General features: G+C 45.4%; 1 protein-coding gene across 1 annotated transcript in view; it reads right to left on the reverse strand.

Moving 5' to 3' along the window:
- Nucleotides 1-14,907, reverse strand: part of UBASH3B (ubiquitin associated and SH3 domain containing B) — a 94,600-nt gene that overhangs the window by 25,269 nt on the left and 54,424 nt on the right. Inside the window, exons 2-6 of the mRNA XM_006275084.4 lie at nt 7,279-7,332; nt 6,271-6,457; nt 5,292-5,490; nt 2,107-2,276; nt 619-827 (exon numbers count right to left, since the gene is read on the reverse strand). Coding sequence (XP_006275146.1) covers nt 619-827; nt 2,107-2,276; nt 5,292-5,490; nt 6,271-6,457; nt 7,279-7,332 — 819 coding nt within the window. The remainder of the gene's footprint in view (nt 1-618; nt 828-2,106; nt 2,277-5,291; nt 5,491-6,270; nt 6,458-7,278; nt 7,333-14,907) is intronic.

Consider the following 14,907-nt stretch of genomic DNA (forward strand, 5'->3'; position numbering starts at 1 on the left):
TGTCCCATTTGACTGACATGTACAAACTGTCCTTTGGTGGCACTTGTCTCGCAGTGGAAGCTTGGTAGCAGCTCAGAAAAGTACAGACTCAAGCAACAGCCCAGGTGCCTGTAAAACGTGACCTGCGGGTGAAGCTTTATGTCTGTACCAGTACGGGCTTTCGGGCTGCGGGGCATTCGGACCTCTCGAGCCAGAGTTTGTTTGCAGAGATTAGCAATCATTTGCCTTGACATTTGGGTTCAAAGTTGCACGTGGAAACAAGTTATTGGCTGCACATCTGTTACTAACCACATCCAATCTGATTAAAACTGAAAAGGCCCTCTCGTGCTTTTCTGCTCTTTCATTTCTTGTGTTTCTCTCAATGGGGAAATCTCACCAGTCAGCATCTGTCTTTGTGTTTTGTCAGCTTCGCCTTTCTGGCTCTTCTGGGCTAACACGGGGTCAAAAACGGATTGCTCCAGTCACTTTCCTGAGGTTGCTTCTGTATGTTCCCAGCCCTTCCTCTCAGCCTGACTAGGTGATACCTGTTTGCTCTGTACTGCCTGCTGCACCCCAGCAGCTGAATTCAGCCATCACTTCCTGGAACCAGCAGCTGAAATTGGCCCGAGCGTTGCTTACCCGTGAAACACCCAGGTCCCGCACTCATCTGCCTTGGTGATGTAGTTCTCGGGCAGCAGCCCAGAACAGCCAGTTGCTAGGGAAGTGCCATAAATCCAGCCCTCGCTGGTACTAGTTTGCTCCACTGGGGACATGAAAATAAAATCCCCTGGTACCAGCTCGAGCTCGTCATCATTCTGCGGGGTGTAGGGGTAGATCACTTGCAGCGTCTGGGGAAGGAGAGCAGAGAGCACATGAGACGTGCAGATTTCTTTGGCAATGCAGAAAGACCAGCGCCTGGTCACCCCTTCCTCTGTTCACCACTGTCTACAGGAGTTAAAAATGAGGTTACAGAAATGAAGGATAGACATTATAAATGGCAAATCTTATGACACAAACATATCTCACTCACTGAATGCTGCAAGACAGCTCCTTATGTGGCATGGCCTACTGCTTTGTCCAGTTCAGCTGTAAATGTCTGTAGCTAAGAGGTTGTTACTCTGGGGAACGTATTCAGATTTCTCTGTTGAGAAACTCATCTTGGTCTTCAGACTATTTCCCCGTTTCTTCCCTTGGCTCTTAGTCATTGGGGCACCCTGAGGGTTTTCCCCTTCTTTGCACCCTGATTCAGTGAAACACTTAAGCACCTGCTTAACTTCCGGCATCCTACTGCTTGAACAGACCTCTTCCTACATGAAAAATTAAGCCCGTGCTTAAGCATAGTACTGGATGAAGAACTAGATGTTCACACATTTCAGACTCCCGGTGATCATCTTCTCTATGTTTGCTTGTGTTTTAGCCGAGAGAGCATTCCTTTCTGCAGCCCCTTGGCTTTGAAAATGGAGCAGCAATGCTTTGTCACCACTGGGCTAGCAAACTGAAACATGTTATATGCCATTCTCAGAACTGTTCACAGGTACACGGAGAAAACAAATGTAAAGGTGATGAGAACTGTGCCGCTCAGATCATCTCGTTTCTTAATGATTTCTTAAGATGAGTGGGGTCAGGTTTTGAGGTGGGTGGAGAATTAGTGAGTAATTATAATTCTACTTCTAACAGGCACCATGATGAACACACACGTTCCTATTTATTTGCTCATGCATGTGTGTGCGTGCATGCACGAGGTGTGCATATGCATGGTTTTGTGTGTGTGCATATGCTTTTATGCATGGTACTGTGCTTTTGCAGGCTATATAAGCACCTAGTGTATATATAGGCCATCTAGACAGACATATGTAATGTATTTGATAAATACTGATATGATTGAATGCTCGTTTGTCTATAAGAACAAAGAGGACTCCAACTCAAGATCTGGGTTTGACTCTGCCCTGCCAGAACTTGAGTAAATTGCTGAATCTCTGTAAAATCCTTCGTGCAGGACTATGTGTTTGTACAGCACCAAGCACCACGGTGCCCTGATCTCAGTTTGGATCTTCTAAGTGCTGCACAATACAAACGAAAAAGAAGATGCTGCTATTCTGGTTGATTCAGGATGAGGCCAACAATTACCTCATGATTAACGAATCTTATATCTCTGGAGAATATTGCAGCAACCCAGTCACATCCTAGCTTGACATCGATGTTCTGTGCTAATTTCTCCAGAGTGGGCAAGTGGCTTGCTTGGAAGTGATAGGCCAGTGTCACGTGCAGTTGTTTCTTATGAGGCTCCACATGGGCATCTGGAATAAGGCAAAAAAATCAGGTCGACAGTGAACAACTCTTAAGATAAACAGCAGTGTCCCTCCCCCATTTCAAAGGCATTAAAACACTCGGCTTCCCAGCACAGGGCATTTGGCCAAACTTAAAAGTTAGCAAAGGAAAACATCTCTCTGCATTACTAATGCACCACTTAGCTCAGTCTGAGCCTTAAGATTTAGATTAGAGAAGTAGTAGTGAAGACAGGGGTGCCTTATAAAACCATATGTTAACTTTGACTGGTTCAGTGTGGTAGGAGCTCTGGCCTTGAGCCACTGTAGGTGGGAACTCCTACAGCCCCCAGCTATAAAGTTACTAGTCTGTTGATTCAAAAGAGGCTCCAGCATCTATGCTGAAGGGTCCCCGTTTTGCTCCTGTTTCATGGCCAAGGCAGAAGTCACTGCCACTTGCCATATTTCTAAAACACACTTTTTTGGGATTCAGAAAATTTGGGAGGTTGATTGGGATTGGGCAGCTCCTGTAGTTTTAAGCCCCTCTTGGTTTTGCAAGGTGCTTTGGAAAATATCATTTTCCAGCTAAAGGGTAACATTTTCCCTATATTAAGAATGAAGAGCTCTCAGCAATAAGCAACTACATGTGCCTCTGTCTGTGGCATTCGCCTGATTTTCCAAAATGAGGTATGCTACAAACTCGCATCGAGATTATTGTGATAATGTTGTTGTATTTTCAGTGGTCCAGGGAATACGTCAGAAGTAATTTTTTTTTGGAACTTATTCAGTACCTTTGAAAATCAGACCGTGCATTTTTTTTTCCCCCCATTAAAACTGTTTCCTCTTGGCCCCGGGGAACTGCATGCAAGTGTCTCTGTACGCTGGCAATGTACTATTCTGATCACCTTTAAAAATTAGATTAGGGTGTATTGGGCTTCAGCAGGGACTAAGTTCATGGGAACAGACTCCTGTGAGAGATTGTGCTATTTTCTCACTGGACTCTGAGAACAGCCCGTCAGCCTCTGAACTTATTTAGAAAAATAGGTGTTTGAAGCTAAAGGCCACTTCCTCCCTGTTTTAGGAGTGAGAGTGCTTCTAGGTCACTATCAAGTGAAACTGCTGGGGAGTCGAGAAAGCCTGCGTGCATTTAACTACAGCACATACGTGTCATTTGCGGATATGAACTTGTCTGTTCTACCTGGCATTGCGGAGTGCCAGATTAGCAGCAAAATCTTCCGTGGACTCAGAGGTTATAATATCCCCACGCATATGAAACCATTATTTTGATGCATTTTAATGCAGGTGTAAGACTGTGAACATCTAAGGCTATATATGTTGCTGCAACCAGCTGGCTGCAGCTGGGATATGGGTGGGTGGGAGCTCATCAGGGAGCAGAGAGAGGTCTCTGAAACTTTCCTCTGGCTTTGGAGCTGTTCAGATGCAGCCAAGTGGCACTCCCTGGGGACCACACACACAGCAACACGGGATTGTGAGAGCGTGCTCTGCCTGTCCTGTTCCCTGCACCAGGAGATGAAGGAATCGGTGTGACTGCTGCTCTGTCTGTTGGTCACTCCCATGAGCCATGAGACTAGAGGATTTAAGGTAGATTTTCAATCCTTTGTACTATCTGAGTGATGAAAAATGAGGTGAGCAGGCCAGAGAAGCTACTTCACAACCTGAGGTGGTAAATTTGCTAGAAGGATGCAGCAGGGGCGGTGGGGTTTCCTTGTACTTGTGGTGAAGCTCTTCACAAAGCTCTTGTCGGCCTTTCTGACAGAAGTTTAGTAAGGAAAGTCAACGGTCTCTCAATTATTGATGGGGAAAGTTGTGTGTCAGAGTAGCTTGAGGTGGTACGCCAGGCAGGAAATGCTAAGCCTCATAGACAAAGCGCCTGTCTGAAAGGTTAAAGAACCACTAAATGTCAGCTTCCCTTTCAGGAGATAACACTTCAGAGCAAATGTGATGTGATCTTTAAACTGAAGACAGTAGACTCTATGAAGGAGCATTAACAAACACGGCACTCTGCGGGGTGCTCCTCTCTCAGGGTCTTTTGTACCAGATACTCTTATTTAAAAATCAGATCCCATTTCTGTGTGTGTTATTTCTAGGCAGCATCAAAACGTTTGCATCTGAAAATGCTTCCTGAGTCAGAAAGCAAACAGGCCATGGAGGATGGCATCCTAAATTATAAGAGCCAAAGCTGAATGCCACAGAGGAAGGCAAAATATCCACCTTCCTTCCCCAGGTAGGACACTATCCTACTATGTCTTAACGCCTTTCATTAAACCAGTACTGTATCCTTTGGCTCGTCACTATATAAAATATCACGTATACCAACTGTGATGGCTAGTGCTATCCAGTAAAAAGGAGCCACTTTGAGACAGCCATTATGGAATAAGTGAGAATCTTAATAAGATGTATGTGTCGTAGCTTTTGGTATCTTAAATTATAGTTATTCATTGGGCAAAGACTGCTGTGTGTCCTATACTGGTCCTTTAAAAGGGCAGCCTTCACGATCAAACTCTTTCCTGGCGTAAACGACATATCTTGACAGATGGGGAATGAAATCAATTATAAGAGAAGAATATTTTTTTGGAATGATAGGGCTGAATTTAGTGCAAATAAAAAGGTGCCACACTGAGAGGCATGTCCTGAGGGCCAGTTCCTTACATGGTGACTTCAGATGACATGATCTGAAATCAGGTTCTGGCTCAGAAGGGATGCTGCCCAGGCAATTGCAAGGAAAATTGTTTCCAAGCCCCTCCATGAAAGTGCCTTGTACTTGACTAGGAAAGAATACTTCTGGGGGAAAAGGGTCAGTCTATCTTCCCTACCCAACCTTAGCCCCTTCAAACTGGGCTGCTAATATTTTTAGCACTTGATACCTTCTGATGGGTTGTAAAGTAATTAATTAATTGGAATCTACTTGGCAGATTTGAACAGCAAAGCAGATGCACTTTACCAGGCCATACTAGGAACACTGAGCACTAACTGGGCTATGATGGTCAAACCTCTAGTAACCGTCTTTGATATATCCTGGCTACTCGCCTGCTTTAGTCGCAGCTTCTGCAGCGAAGTCTGCAGCAAACTTCTTGAGGATCTCAGCACTCTCCTCCTTGACAAAAAGCCCAATGAAGTTTGAAGATGTGTAGAGCTCCAAAGGCAGAGGAGTGGGGAACTTGCATTTCCATCGCATCACGGTGCCCTGCAAGGCTTCAGTGAGTGCGTCGACCTTACTGTCTTCACACTGCCAAGAAATTCAGGACAGATGTTTTGTTAGGTACAGAAAATTCATTCCTGAAGGTCTGAGCTCAGGGAAGAAAGAGTGGCCTTAAGAGATTCCCTTGAGCTTTATACAAGCACCAACATGTATGTGCTGTCCTGTTAATTTGTCACATGGCTCACAGATTATCATTGGCACCTGGCACTCTCATCCCATTAGTGGTCTCATAAAATTAAAGATGTATCATTACTTCTCTGCAGATGCTATGGTGATGACATTAGACATGCACGTGAAGATCATTTAGATGACACTGATGCTGGCCTGTGATTTAGTGCAAGGGACCCAGATACTAAACTCTACATCTCTCCCATGGTATGCCAGTGGCTTACTGCGTGACCACAGGCCAGACACATTCCTGTCTGTGCCTTGGTTCTCTTTTATGCAAAATGTGGATAATGCTATTTTCTGCCTCAGTGGGGGAACTGGGAGGCTTAATTACTGCTTTAAACCGATTCCTGGATCTTTTAAGACTCCAGTACAAGGCGACGTCTCCTGCTCTAGTCAAATATGGGCAAATAGATTTGTCAATGGACTCCAATGATCTCATTCTGTTAAGGGAGAGAGGCTCTTGTTTTTTCTTTATGGGATCAGGCATCGAGTGATTTAGAGAAATCATCTGATTCTTAAAAATACCAAGCCATTTGCACTGACTTCAGGCACGATAAGCTATGTATCTCCTTAACAGGGCAGTGGTAGCTGACAAATAAGGTACAAAAGTCAATGTAATGAGAAGCACTGGCTTACCATAAAGAATTGGCAAAGGGTGATGTGTGGGAAGATATTGTGAGCTTTGTTCTTCCCACAGATCTGTTTTGATTGCTGCCAGAATTCAGAAAGCTTCTGCGACAAGGGGCCAGTAGGACGCAGGTAGAGGACGTACTCCCGAGGCAGGGGGTCATCAAGAAAGGGGTCACCCACATGAGAGAACAACCTGCGAGAAAGGGAGATATGAGATGATGTGGCTGTTTCAGAAGGACAGAAACTTTCCTTAAGAGATCACTTTAACCATGCCATGGCCCAGGTACCATTAGCAAGGAAAGCAGACATTGGAATGGGATGCAGGAGACCTGTTTGGGGTCCCTGGTTCTGCCAGAGCCTCTGTGTAACCTTCACTTGGCTCTAGATTTTCAAAGCAATTAGTGATTTTGGGTGCCCAGCTTGAAAATCATTTAAAGGACAGGTGCACAGCACTGAAAATCAAATCGGGTGCTTTTAAGCTTTCTCAAGACAGCACCCCAAAATTCAGATGCCCCAAAAATGTCACTGTTCACCAAGCATCTAGGGTGTAAACTCACTTCTGTGCCTGAACTCCCCTTTCATAATGCAGGGGCAATACTTCTTTCTGGGGCTGGGATTACGTGCTCTACTGGGGCTGTCTTTGTGGCACCTTGTGAAATAGCGCACCAGTTGTGCTGGTGTCCAGTAGTGTAACAGAGGTCGGGGGGGAGGGAACTGGGGTAACAGCCTTGGGTGCTAGCTTTGCATGCCCCCACCCCCAATAAAAACAGCTGCAGCCACAGAGGCGGCTGATCACATCACTGACTGGCATCAGTCGCACGGCTTCCCAGGGCATGGAGCTGCCCTGCTATGCCTCTGCTCCTGTCCTCCAGGCACTAGCATGATATGAATAAGTAACAAAGGTTCCCTAGAAAACATTTCATGTGATAGTTGGCAAGCTACTTAAAAAAAAAAAAAAAAAAATCTTATCCACTGACTTAATTTTTTTTTTAACATGTATTACTTCATACCAACCAGTCGCATGCTGCTTGCACACTTCTTCCGCCTGTGGATGCCAGTGCTTTTTGCCTGAGGAGAGGGGAAAAGAATATTTTGTTATTCGTCTGAACAGGATTAGACTGAACTAGTAACATCTGCTCCGCAAAGTGAATGGTGCAGTTATCGTTAACACCAGAGCCAAGGCCTGAGGGCCGGATTCTGCCTTAATTGCCACTGAATAGTGTCTGAATACCACCCCCTCCCCTCTTAAAAATCCATGGCTCTACATGCAGAGTAAAACATGGGTGGATTAAAGTAATCCTTACTCGTGGACTCACTCAGTGCACTGCTGCAACCTCACTATGTATTATGGTCTGTTTTCCCTGCACCATGCTCTGGCCTGCAGAACTAGCGGTAGGGGCCATCCACATAAAAGCAGTCTGCCGAGGGGGAGCAGGTCCAGGCTGGAGGTTTTCCCTCTTTCTATGGCTACTCCCTTCTTCCAGGTGAGCTGTGTTCCTTGCCAGAGAAGGAATGACTCCGGCCCCCTGAACAGCAGCCTGTCACCAGAGAGATCCTAACTGGCAAGAAGAAGGGAACAAGACTCCAGTCCTAACTGAATTGAGTTTCAGGTTTGTTCTCAGCAGTGGCAACTAGAAAAAAGGGGGAACGGAGAGCATTCTGTTAAGCAAAGTGACTTCTGTAAGGCAGTGAGGTGAGAGCAATGACAGAAATGTGCTGGAGTGAGTGTGCGACTGTGCAAACCCATTCACACTATTGCTAAGACTCTCCCTTGTGTGAGCCGGTCCTTAATGCCCTGGCTCCTGGAGTCACGTGAGAAGGTGAGAATGGATGTTCGTAGCCCTCTGGTTTTTAGAAAAAAGCTACAACCCAAATGCTCCCAGAAACAAGATGACAAAAAAGGAATTAAATAAAAAAATTTAAAAAATCTCATGATTGGTTTTAGCCAAGCTCATGATTTTTAAGGGTCTGACTCAGGAATTTTGAAGGCAAAGCTGCTTTGACAGATTTCCTCTTTTCCAGACCCCCCTGTTGAGCAGACGTGTTCCATCTCCAGGCTTTCATTGTGAAAGGGCTGCACCAAGTTATTTATAAACGCAGGGGGAATATGGTTTCCACTGCTTTCAAAAATGATTTCCTGCTTCCTGCTTAACCCCTGGCTGCTCTTCTGGCATAACACATGTCAAATCAACACCTTTTAAGAGCAGTGCTGATATTGAGGACAAGGCGCATAGGATCTGGATTTACTCTACATGCCCTTTATTAGAGATTCTTACAACAGAATAATAAACCAGTTTTGTTGCCAAATTGGTTTTTGCATGAGGACACTGACCTCTGCTTTCTTACCACGTGGCCTGGAGTGCTTTGTGATCCTGGGACATCTTTATTTCAGACCCATTGGTACTAGGGGTTTAAAATGACCTACTTATCAGTTGCTTGTTCAACTAGAGAATCAAAAGGTTGGCTATAAAAGTGCAATTATCTTATTTAGTGTCCAGAAGAGCAGAGGAAGCCAATTACCACCAGGGGGCATAAAGGAAATACAGGGGTTTGGCCTGCAAGGGCCTTCAAAAATGGCTAGGTATGTCCAGTCCCTGGTAAACTGACTGCGTCTGTGCTCTGCTGTTCCCCTTATGCCTGCATCACTCTCCCTTTTTCTTTTAATTAACAAAGTTTAAATATATATGCATAGCCAAATCACTCCATTCCCTGAGCTGTCAGGAAAATACAGAAACAAAACAATCCACTGGCATTTAATGTATGGATATTGCACCTTTTTCTCAAAATTCCCAGATGGAGGACATGAAGTATGGAAATGTAGGTGTTTTTGGACTGGTCAATTAAGCTCTGGGACTCGCTGTTGCAAGACATCACTGAGGCTGAGATGCTGACATAATTGTGAATATTATAACTAGATTTGGAAAGGAGAGACATGCTAGTGCAGTGGTTCTCAACCTTTCTAGGTTCAAATCACCTCTTGGAAAATGTCAGCTCTGAGTTTTCACTTGTTTTTTGACAAGATAAAAATAATAGAATAATTCTTCTGTTGCAAAGAACTCAGATAGACCACAGCAGAGCAGACTATCTTTAACACCATGGATTCCTATTTGAAATTGCTATGGCTCCCTGGTTGAGAATCAGTGCTCTAGTGTATCAAGGCATAAGCTGGCTTTTTACAATTGTAAGTCAGGAGGAAATGTATCCATAATTTCGCACGGCAAAGGTGCCTTTCTCTGAATCCACTGATGTTGCCTGCTGTTGGAGGCAGGGTATTGGACTGAATGGGCCTTTGGTCCAATTCAGCATGGCGATTCCTGTGTTTTGCACAACAGCTGGAGATCAAAGAGCACAGGTAGGAACAAGTCTGAATAACACAGACACAAAACCAGAGTTCCTATCAAAAGCACCACATGCAGCAGAGACCATGTCATTGTCCCAGGCTGCCTCCAGGTAACCCCATCGGTGGGACTCGGTGTAGCAGTCTCACAAAGATAGAGGTGTGGAGGGGATCCCACTGACATGTAAACCTCTAGTTCCAGGAGAGGATCTTTGCATTTGAAACTCAGGGTCTTAGGGAGATGGGGCCATCTCTCCCAGGACCACACACTAGAAACATCCTGACACAGCTGTAGCATCTGATGAAGGTAACCACTCTTTCACATCTTTAGGGAATACAAGCCTCAGACAATGACCACTATTATTTTCCAGATGTTCATTTTGTTTAAGCAGCTGCCTCCATTTCGTTCTATGGTAGGACAGAACTGTATTCTGTAAAAACTTGGCTAAAGACAGGAACATCTATTCAGTTGCTGGCTGCGTTCAGATGACCCTCAGTTTAACTATCCTACATTATTATGTTATGGCTTCTTGTAAAGCAAAAACTTCCTGACATCTTTAGGCCTGAATGATCGTGTACTGAGCTGAGGGTCAGGAAAGAACTATATGCATTTTCCTCTGAGAGTACGGACAGTTGGATTTGATGGAGAAAATGGCTTGAAATGAATGTCAAGGGTTTGGGGTCAGGACTCCTGGCTCTGGGGTGGGTTCATCTTGTTGGTTAGAGGAAGTGAATGGATCACTAATTTTCAATCTTGGTTCTGCAAATGACGCTATGTGATAAATTGGCCGTGCCTCAGTTTCCCTATCTACCCCTAGTGACCATTTTTGAAAGGGCTCCAAACTCCTTTCAGGGAAAGCGCTTCAGTTGTGCAGAGTGTTGCCCACATGCTAGTACGGGCACATACAAACGAGAGAGAATAAAGCCATTGACTCAACTGCATTCCAGCTCTTCCCAACCTCCCCATAAAAACATGCTCTTGTTTTGAAAAAGGAAGAAGAAGGAGCAAGACGGTGGCACAGAAAGGGCAGGGTTGCAAACATGCGATTGGGAAAACACTTCCAAGTCCTGTTGCTGATAGACAATTGCAGCATTCCCCTAACCTTGGCACCCTGCTGCGGCCTTCCCAGCACCTGACTTCTGGAAGGATGAGCCTTGCCTGCTAGACTGGCAGGTCTACCTGGGCGTGCTTTGTTTAATACAGCTGCGCGTGACTCAGACGCTGAAATGTCCACTGTTTTCTTTGGAAAAGAAATCTATAATCTGAGGTCTCTGGGTGCACGGCTGGAGTTGGGAGTGAGGGGGTAGAGCCACAGGTGGTGAAAACTGCTGTACGTCCACAAATCTCTGACCCTTTCTATTAACCAAGTTTCTAGCCCTCGAGTTTTGTTTCATCCACTCTAGTTATACCGCCGCTGGCTATCCTAAACAGCTCCCCTCCCTTCTCTCCTTGATTGTTTACTAGGGCTGTGCGAAACACCAGTGTTTCATGACATCCGTTTTGCAGGGACGCTGTTTAGTTTCGTCGTTTCGTTTAATTTCAAAGCACTGTCCTGTTTCGTCTGGTCAACGCTGTTTCACTGTTTTGACTCATTTCGCCCATAGGCTATAACGGGGAATCATGAAAATGCCTAAAATGTTGTCATGCGTTGCCTGATTCGGATGCAAATTGCAGGGGTGGTAGCCCCTTCTGCAGGCATGATCCGGGGGTCTGCACCCCCAGGAGGGCTGCAGGGCTGTGCTGGGCTCCTCCCAGGGCTGTGGGCCCCTGGATCTGCACCAGATGCCAGGAGGCTGCAGCTCCTGCCTGGGACCGGCGCTGGGCACAGCCTGCATCCAGCACTGGGCTCCATGGAGCTTAGCCCGATGGCGGGAGGTGGACCGCAGCTCTGGCTCTGCCCATCTCGTGCCGTCGGGCTGCGTTTCAATGGCTTCGGCCGGCCCCACGGAGCAGGCGGGAGATGGGCAGGGCCGGGGCTGCGCTCCCTACTAGGCTGAGCTACATGGGGCTGCAGAGCCGCGTGCCTCCCACCACCGGGCTGCTTCGAAACTCGAAACGTTTCGAGCGCCTTCATTTTGTTTCGCAGCTGTTTCGATGCTTTTTGTTGCATTTAGATTTTGCTATTTTGAGCTCGAAATGCGTTGGCAAAACGAAACACTCGGCAAAATTTGCACAGCCCTACTGTTTACACCCTTTAAAATGCTACTGAGGCACGGTTCTTCAAACCACAGACCCTACCAGCTAATGCATCTATTTCTTTTGTTTCCACGGTACTGGATTGCCATTTACATTAAAAATTTACTCCCTGCAAAGTCCCGCTTGCTTTGAAATGAGCAATTTCTCCATTGCAGAGCAAAGGCAGACAAGCTGGCTCTCACTCATTATTTACTCTTGCCAGACCCCAGAGTAGATCTTTGAAGGAGTCATGCACAATGTAGCAGGACATACGGTGCTACCACCCACCTCTCATTGACTTGTTCTTTTAATGAATCTATGTTTTCTTGGAACCAACAGCACAAATACTGCTCTGTTGGAATTGATTGCAGATCTCTCCCCGGTGCCTTTTGTACTCGAGGGATCTCAAAGGGCGTTAGGAAAACATCAGGCTGCGAGAAACGTACTCTTGTTTATGAGCTACTTCAAAAGGTGCCTATTCCCCATCCAGTTTTTTTTCAGGCAGTATAAACATTGCCCCACTCCCCATTTTAATTTTTATTATGAGGAAATACAGTGTAATACAAAAGCAAAGGCATATTTTTATCAAAGGATTTAGGGCAGAGAGGCTGTTTTCTTTAGGATTTATTTACCACTGGGAAAAGACAGAAGTGTGGAAGGCATGTCTGTTTAGCCACGATATAAAGAGTGAAGTATTTCCCCCTATTGCCCCATTCAGTGTGCACCAGCCCTAGTATGGAAGGGACTTATTTGGGATGTTCAGTCTCTGGGAGGTCAGTATTTTCACATGTGGATGCTTCTGGTTAGGCAGCTGCGTTTCTTTTCCATCATCTAAACAAGTGCCCTAAACAGTGTGGAAGCTGGTAGATGGCATGCAGCCCCTCTCTGAAAATTGGGTCACTTAATTAGGTGACTTGGGACTTGAACGCTTAACTTGAGGCACGCAGGATTGATACTGTTGGCTCTGGATGCAATGGCTGGTTTTGTGATCGGGATACCTTAGGGAAGGAAACAGACTGAAATGAACTCATTTCTCAGAGGCCACCAAGCAGTCATTAAATGGTAACAGTTCCTGATCGCTGCCAGCTGTGTGTAGATTCAGGCCACAGACCTAGGTGTGAAAGGCTTCATTTAGCATTACTGATCCTTTGAGCCATCTGGTTCTTAAGCAACCGAACACAAGAAGTCATTTCATCCACCACTGAAATGCAGCCACCTCTCAGACGAAATACGGGTATCTGCTTAGCAGCGTGTGGCAACGAAATACAAGTCATGAGAAGAGAGCGAAGAGGAGCTGGATTTTTTTTCTGAATGTGCCATGCAATTTAAGCATCCCAAGCCATCCGATCTGCGGACTCTCCGACGGCGGACTACACCTTAAAACATCACTGCAGTAGTTTTTTTCGATTCCAAGACAGAAGGAAGAGCACTCCCTTCTGAATCACAGGTCAAAGCAGACCTCAAAGTCTTACAGCCAAACACTTGCACCCTTATTTTGCAAGATGCTACAGCAGAAGCTGAATAAATGCCCAGGAATACCTGCTAAGTAAACAGCGTGCTATGCCCCTTTTAACCCACAGCAGCTTAATGGAAAAGCAGATAGTCTGGCATACGATTCAGCTTAACTCATTACTATTGAGGGATTCTGGCTTCCTGCAATTTTCATAGGGAGAAAATAGTAACGGGGGAATGTCAATTCAGCTTGGAAATACATATCAATAAACATAAAGCATAATGGCAAAAACCCATTTACTTCAGAGGAAATGACTGTAATGGGGAATGATGCACTAACCATAAAAAGAACCTTCAGTCTCGGTAGCACCATGTAAAATCTTTTCTCAGTAATTGCTCGGCTTTCATGCAATAACCCGGTTAAAAAAAAATAAAAATGTGCATTTGCTGTCAGTGATACAGGCCAGGCTAATGTACGTGCAGCTAACACACACATGTAGAAAGAACCCTCTTCTAATTCATAAAACAACCTGCACAATAACAAGACAGGAAGGGCGGGGGCCGCGGGGAAGAGGTAAAATTGCTTTTGGGGAATAGCAATGCACCTTTATCAGTGGAAGAAGCATCCTGCCTGATTTGCATTTTGGAGAATAAAAACATCTATAGTTCTGAGCCAGAAAAGAACAATATGCAAAATTTGGGCAGTTTCGATCTACAGAGAGAATAAGGTGGTCACTAAGCAGGAATAAGAGAATAAGCTGGTCACTCATGCGGGAGACTGGCGCTTGATTTCTGACCGTGGCGCAGATTCCTTGAGCGACCTCAGGGTAGCCAGTTAATTTCTCGGTGCGTGGGAAACTGCACCTTTCAATAGACAACCCCTTGAGACCAATTGTTATGCTATAACTCCGACCCAGGCAGGAGCAGAAAATGAAACCGGTCTGTTGGGCTCCTTGGTTCTGAATGATTAATGAACAACACGTGGGCCTAGGAACAAAATTAACTAAGAAAATACCCTGAGCAGAGGAACAAGAGTACTAGCACCAGAGCTGAAATGCTTTGGACATGTCAAGGACAACTAGAGAACATTTAATTCAATGGTGTTTGACTTGAAACTAGTAAGCGAAGGGAATACACACACTAAACACATTGGTAACTAAATTGGGAAAGATACAGTTGATGCTTGTACCAGAGGGATAAACCCCCCTGGCACCGAATATGGAGTTAAAAGCAGGGCGTTTTGAAGCATACAAGAAACAGGGCATGTGAAGAGTTATGCATCCCCTGTTGTGCCCACCAAGCCATCATCAGTAGCTTATAGCCCTAACTCTTGTATTTAATAGTCCCTGCTGGGGCTGTCCTCCATGCACGTGTCTCAACTCTTTTCAAATCCGGTTATGCTCTTCTGTAATAATCTTTCCCATCTCCCTCTTGTTCTTCTTGTCAATCCTACACAGCACTCTGATTTTGATCCAGTAAACTGCGTCTAACTCGGTGATGTTCAACCAACGAGCCAAGGCACCTGGTGGTGCTGCCAGCTCCTTTGAAAAGTGCCATGAAGTAGGAGAAGATAAGTGAGGTGGGAAGAGAGATACAGGCAGGTTCAAGCTTGTCCCTGCCTGGTCAGTCCCCCACTGTCTGGCCTCTTTGCAAGGAAATAAGCACTATAATTCATAAA

Source organism: Alligator mississippiensis, chromosome 16, assembly GCF_030867095.1.
Source record: "Alligator mississippiensis isolate rAllMis1 chromosome 16, rAllMis1, whole genome shotgun sequence".
NCBI classification, from domain to species: Eukaryota; Metazoa; Chordata; order Crocodylia; family Alligatoridae; genus Alligator; species Alligator mississippiensis.